General features: G+C 43.7%; 1 protein-coding gene across 1 annotated transcript; it reads left to right on the forward strand.

The window, feature by feature from the left end:
• The first annotated feature begins 4,003 nt into the window (after window positions 1–4,003).
• LOC149983934 (uncharacterized) lies at window positions 4,004–4,978 on the forward strand. Its single transcript, XM_090233408.1, has one exon. The coding sequence runs from the start codon at window positions 4,109–4,111 to the stop codon at window positions 4,976–4,978; it is 870 nt and encodes a 289-aa protein (XP_090089534.1). The 5' UTR covers window positions 4,004–4,108.
• The last annotated feature ends 2,062 nt before the right edge of the window (window positions 4,979–7,040 follow it).

A 7,040-nucleotide genomic window follows, 5' to 3' on the forward strand; every position in this document is an offset into this window, starting at 1 on the left:
ACAGGGCTTAGTGGGGGAGACTAACTCTGGAATAAACAGCTAACATTAACATAGCTACTTCCCCACTACCATTCCAGACAAAACACTGTATGGAACCCTTAAATATACATGCCTGTGGATAAGGACCAGCAGATGCTGGTGCAGATGGGATAGCCCTGGGCGCTCTGCAAAGGTCGGGGCAGGATAGCCAACAGTATGCACTTGGCCTGACGCTTGTGGCCTGATAGACACTGGCGGACTGAACTAGTGTGGTCATCCTCACTAGCAGTGAAAGTCTTCAGCCACCAAAACCTACAGAGAGCAGTCATCTGCAGACATGGTAGGTAAGGAGAAAAAAATATGTTAAAAAAAAGGGCCTCACATATCAAAGACAGACGCAAATTGAGGACAGCTGCTCATGGAAGGCAAGCACAGCCAGCCAATTTTGACAAACTATTGATTGACTTGGATTTCTGAACTTTAAATGTTATTAATCATTAGAACCCTGGATTAGTGTTGGGGAAGGAAGGAAGGAAGGAAGGAAGGAAGGAAGGAAGGAAGGAAGGAAGGAAGGAAGGAAGGAAGGAAGGAAGGAAGGAGATGCGTTCTGTCTCCTAGAGATGAACATACTTTGGTGTGAAAAGTGCAAGTCAATCCCAGAATAACAGCAAAGGACCTTGTGAAGATGCTGGAGGAAACAGGTACAAAAGTATCTACATCCACAGTAAAATGAGTCCTATATCGACATAACTGGAAAGGCTGCTCAGAAACTAAGAAGCCACTGCTCCAAAACCGCCATAAAAAAGCGGTTTGCAACTGCACATGGGGACAAAGAAATGTCCTCTGGTCTGATGAAACAAAAATACAACTGTTTGGCCATAATGACCATCATTATGTTTGGAGGAAAAGGGGGGGGGGGGGGGGGCTTGCAAGCCGAAGAACAACATCCCAACCGTGAAGCATGGGAGGGACTGGTGCACATCACAAAATAGTTGGTATCATGAGGAAGTCAAATTATGTGGATATATTGAAGCAACATTTCAAGACATCAGTCGGGAAGATAAAGCTTGGTCGCAAATGAGTCTTCCAAATGGACAATAACCCCAAGCATACTTCCAAAGTTGTGGCAAAACGGCTTAAGGACAACAAAGTCAAGGTATTGGAGTGGCAATCACAAAGCCCTGACCTCGATCCTATAGAACATTTGTGGGCAGAACTGAAAAAGCGTGTGCGAGAAAGGAGGCCAACAAACCTGACCCAGTTACACCAGCTCTGTCAGGAGGAATGGGCCAAAATTCACCCAACTTATTGTGGGAAGCTTGTGGAAGGCTACCCGAAACGTTTGACCCAAGTTAAACCATTTAAAGGCAATGCTACCAAATACTAATTGAGTGCATGTAAACTTCTGACCCACTAGGAATGTGATGAAAGAATAAAATCTGAAATAAATCATTGTCTCTACTATTATTCTTACATTTCACATTCTTAAAATAAAGTGGTGATCCTAACTGACCTAAGACAGGGAATTTGTACTAGGATTAAGTGTCATTGTGAAAAACTGAGTTTAAATGTATTTGGCTAAAGTGTATGTAATCTTCCGACTTCAACTGTACACCCCCCCACTTCTAAAAACCAAAGTTGAGCCCCTGCTTTACTTTTCAATTTATATGTTTGACTACTTTAACTCCACTACATTCCTAATGAAAATGATGTACTTTTTACTTCATACATTTTCCCTGACACCCAAAATTACTTGTTACATTTTGAATTGGACAGGAAAATGGTCCAATTCACACTCTAATCAAGAGAACATCCCTGGTCATCCCTACTACCTCTGATCTGGCGGACTCCCTAAACACAAATGCTTAGTTTGTAAATGATGTCTGTGTTGGAGTTTGCCCCTGACTATCCTTTTTTTAAAACAACCGTGGCCTCTGGTTTGCATTATATAAGGAATGTGAAATTATTTAGACATGTACTTTTACTTTTGATACTTAATTATAATTTGGCAATTGCATTTACTTTTGATACTCAAGAATATTAAAAACAAAATACTTTTAGGCTTTTACTCAAGTAGTATTTTACTGGGTCACTTTTACTTTTAATTCATTTTCTATTAAGGTATCTTTACTTTTACTCAAATAAACTCAGCAAAAAAAGAAGTTTTTCAGCAAACTTAACATGTGTAAATATTTGTATGAACATAACAATATTCAACAACTGAGACATAAACTGAACAAGTTCCACAGACAACAGAAATTGAATAATGTGACCCTGAACAAGGGGGGGGGGGGGGGGGGGGGGGTCAAAATCAAAAGTAACAGTCAGTATCTGGTGTGGCCATCAGCTGCATTAAGTACTGCAGTGCATCTCCTCCTCATGGACTGCACCAGATTTGCCAGGTCTTGCTGTGAGATGTTACCCCAATCTTCCACCAAGGCACCTGCAAGTTCCCGGACATTTCTGGGGGGAATGGCTCTAGCCCTCACCCTCCGATCCAGCAGTTCCCAGATGTGCTCAATGGGATTGAGATCCGGGCTCTTCACTGGCCATGGCAGAACAGACATTCCTGTCTTGCAGGAAATCACACACAGTATGGCTGTTGGCATTGTCATGCTGGAGGGTCATGTCAGGATGAGCCTGCAGGAAGGGTACCACATCAGGGAGGAGGACGTCTTCCCTGTAGCGCACAGCATTGAGATTGCCTGCAATGACAACAAGCACAGTCCGATGATGCTGTGACACACCACCCCAGACCATGACAGACCCTCCACCTCCAAATCGATCTCGCTCCAAAGTACAGGCCTCGGTGTAACGCTCATTCCTCCGACGATAAACGCGAATCCGACCATCACCCCTGATGAGACAAAACCACGACTCGTCAGTGAAGAGCACTTTTTGCCAGTCCTGTCTGGTCCAGCGACGGTGGGTTTGTGCCCATTGGCAACGTTGCCGGTGATGTCTGGTGAGGACCTGCCTTTACAACAGGCCTGAAAGCCCTGAGTCCAGCCTCTCTCAGCCTATTGCGGACAGTCTGAGCACTGATGGAGGGATTGTGTGTTCCTGGTGTAACTTGGGCAGTTGTTGTTGCCATCCTGTGATGTTCAGATGTACCGATCCTGTGCAGGTGTTGTTACACGTGGTCTGCCACTGCGAGGATGATCAGCTGTCCGTCCTGTAGCGCTGTCTTAGTTGTCTCACAGTATGGACATTGCAATTTATTTCCCTGGCCACATCTGTAGTCCCCATGCCTCCTTGCAGCATGCCTAAAGCACATTCAAGCAGATGAGTAGGGACTCTGGGCATCTTTTTTTTGATGCTTTCAGAGTCAGTAGAAAGGCCTCTTTAGTGTCCTAAGTTTTCATAACTGTGACCTTAATTGCCTACCGTCTTAATTGCCTACCGTTAACGACCGTTCCACAGTTGCATGTTCATGAATTCTTTATGGTTTATTGAACAAGCATGGGAAACAGTGTTTAAACCCTTTACACTGAAGATCTGTGGAGTTATTTTGATTTTTACCAATTATATTTTAAAGACAGGGTCCTGAAAAAGGCATGTTTCTTTTCCTGCTGAGTTTATAACAATTGAGTACTTTTTCCACCACTGATTTTAGGACCATAATATATAATATATTATTGAAACTGAGTAGGCTACAGAATAAATATAATAAACTGAACAAAAAAGCACAACATTAGCAATAATGTCAACAGCTACCTCTTTACAGGGGAAATTATTGCTTTGTTTTGTTCTTATTAAAAATACTGTACACATATTTAGCATATGTTATTGTGGGTGTAGTGAAATGCTTGTGTTCCTAGCTCCAACAGTGCAGTAATATCTAACAATACAATACAATACACACAAATATTTAGTATATTTATTTAATTTTGTTAATTAGGTCCATCCCTCTGAACAGAAATAACCACACTTGGTTAGAGCTTCCGCTACTAGACAAACACCGTCACATGTACGCACACACAGTACTCCAAAGTGGGAGATCATGAGGGGGTGAGGGGGAAGATACTGGTATAAAGCCCCGCTGGTTTCTCTCCAGACCAATCTAGCCAAGCCTTCCCAAGACGCGCACTGGTGAACGGGAGAGACACACACACACACAACAATCACAATGAACAAGAATATGACAGTGACACGCACCATCAGCATTGGAACTATAGGCAGTAGTGCAAAACCCAGTTGCGCAGGGATGCGTGCGCTTTTGTGGGCCACCTCCAGCGCGCGCTCTCTAGGGAGTTCCTTTGGATCAGACTGCCACTCAAGTAAGGACAACATCTTCAGCAATATTCTGACACCTAGCAGTATTCCACAGTTTACCATTCCCAGTCTTCACCATTCCCAAGAGGATGATGGAGAGGAGGCAGACGAAGGTTTTGGAAGCCCTGAAGTGGACACCGGCTGTTTATCTCTTTCAGCCTCTTCGCTATCTTTATCAGCGTCATCCTCAAACGTTGTGTCTCCAACTGAGCGAAAAGCCCACCGGACCATCTCAGACCCCTTCATCCAAAAGCGGTCTTCCCTCCACAAGGAGAGCTCGTACCCCAGCCCCTACCTGGAACCTGAGCAGTGTCCCGACCCAACGACCAGAGCTGCCCTGTCTCTGCCTCACCTTGCCAAGGTCACCACCCCATACGGCTTTGTCACCCTGAGTCAGAGCCCTCAGATGGCCAACGAGGAGGCTCTGCTTTTCCAAGCTGGGCTCCGGCGGCTACACAAGGACGAGGACAGTGTCCACCACAGGACACAGGCCATTCACATCAAACACAATGCCTCCAGACGGTCGTCTACTGTCCAACACCTCTCCAGAGAATATAGTATCTCACAGACTGAAGCAGCACCAAAGAAGGAGATACAGCAAACCATCTCCCCAGTATCATCCTCATCCTCCACCGCCTCACAGAAACATGCCACAGGAGTCAAACCTCAATGTCGGCTGTGGGGAGTTCTACGCAAACACTTCACGACTCAGGAGATTGAGTGATTGTTCTATCAGAAAATAAGGATAGTAGGATACCCTTTACATTACAGGAAATAACCATCAAGACATTTCTACAGCTTACGGATTTATCTTGATTATGCATTCTCTACTTCAGCATGTTTTGCTAAGGACCCATTTGTAATATAAACAGTATAGACCGTATTTGCACATTTTCAGTTCCTCACATGTTAATTCATGTGATGCATTGTATTGGTGTTCTGTCAAATCCAACAATAAAACATTGCATTCGTATGAAAGCTGATCATGAATTCATCATTTTGTTTAAATGCCATGAAGAAGCCTTTCATAAACAGTCTCCTTTAAAGACAGGTCAATATGTCATGAAATCCAGATGACTGGCTAGTGTATTAGCTATGGCTACACGCTAGATACATTTTTCAAAGATTTCCAATTTCCAAGACGCACTTGTTGGATTTACAATGAAAGTAAATTTTTTATGAATAATATTGCCCCTCAAAATAAATCCAACTGAGATGGTGTAGGCTATCTCTTGGATTATATAATCATGGTTGTGGATGTGCATTCATGTTGCACTGACCAATTTTAATACTAATGGATTCCAATCCCTAGTCACCTTTAGTCAGCATCAGTGTCAGCCCCCCTTCAGACCTACAGTATATAGATCCCCACTATGGCTAGCCTTAAGTCTGTGTGTGTTAAAGGTCCAATGCAGCCGTATTCATCTCAATATCAAATCATTTATGGGTAACAATTAAGTTGGCAGTGGTGCAAAACCTTACTGTGATTGTTTTCAATTGAAATGGTCAAAAAGTAACAAAGAGCAATTTCTCAAGCAATAATCTTGCTAGGACTGTCTGTGAGTGGTCTGAGTGGGGAGAGGAAAACTGAAAACTAGCTGTTATTGGCAGAGAAAATTGGAGCTCTCTTTCTTATTGGTCTAAACCGCCTGGTGATGACACCAGGCAAGCAAAAACTCCATCCCACCAAAACAGGCAGAAATTTCAGCGGTCTTTTCAAACAGACATCCCAATCTACCATGCACCATCAACAACAACACAGAATAGCTATATATTTTCAATGGTTTATTACTCTTCAGATGACCATTTAAAGCTACATATCATAAAGGATGATGTATTTCAGCAACTCAATCTGTTGCAGATGAGACGTTGTACGGGCCAGACGTCCAACAGTCTGTAAAGCTGAAGTGCATATTGTTCAAAGTGTGCTGACGCAACGTCTGCTGTGAGATAGACCCTGTTCTCTGTGGCTCTCATCATATGAGTAGCTCTTAAGGGAAAGGACACTCGCGCCTAATGATGTCTAACCTTCTACTGATACTCATTATATCTCTCTCTCAGATCTAGATTATCATTAAGAGGGAGAGTGCCTCACTGTGGGATAAAGACGAAAGATGAAACCCTATAATTCTAAAAACAAATCACACAAACCCCCTTGTCTGAAGAGCACTTGGCCTAATATATTTCAATAGGATTATCATGTTTCAGATATGACCCAGGTGCAGACAGTGTTGAAGAAACTAAAGTTTAGTCTGTAAACAGGGGTAGGCAAATGACAGGTCAAGGCAGGCAGGGGTCAATAATCCAGAGAGGGTGTAAAGCAGCGGAACAGCAGGCTCAGGATCAGGTCAGGCAGAGGTCGGTAATCCACAGTAGAGGCAAAGGTACAGGACGGCAGGCAGGCTCAGGGTCAGGTCAGGCAGAGGTCGGTAATCCACAGTAGAGGCAAAGGTACAGGACAGCAGGCAGGCTCAGGGTCAGGTCAGGCAGAGGTCGGTAATCCACAGTAGAGGCAAAGGTACAGGACAGCAGGCAGGCTCAGGATCAAGCACAAGGACAGGTGAAACAGATCAGGGCATGACAAAAATAATGGAGCCAGATATTCATTCTCGGAATAATGCCCACTGCAAATTAAGAAAGTTGCATTTACAAGCTTGTTTAAACCTATTCATGCTGACCAATAGGCCATCAGTGTGCTATTGTTATACCTGTTTTAATTATAATCCCTCTCTGCACTTCCACAATAACAGGTCCAACCTCCCATCTTCCCAAGGACTGAATGTCCA

The sequence above is a fragment of the Oncorhynchus mykiss genome, chromosome 4, assembly GCF_057628025.1.
Source record: "Oncorhynchus mykiss isolate SJ-2025 chromosome 4, ASM5762802v1, whole genome shotgun sequence".
Classification (NCBI taxonomy): Eukaryota; Metazoa; Chordata; class Actinopteri; order Salmoniformes; family Salmonidae; genus Oncorhynchus; species Oncorhynchus mykiss.

Bases quoted from the DNA above. Each gene is read 5' to 3' on its own strand.
- LOC149983934 (XM_090233408.1), top strand. From the start codon at position 4,109: ATGAACAAGAATATGACAGTGACACGCACCATCAGCATTGGAACTATA.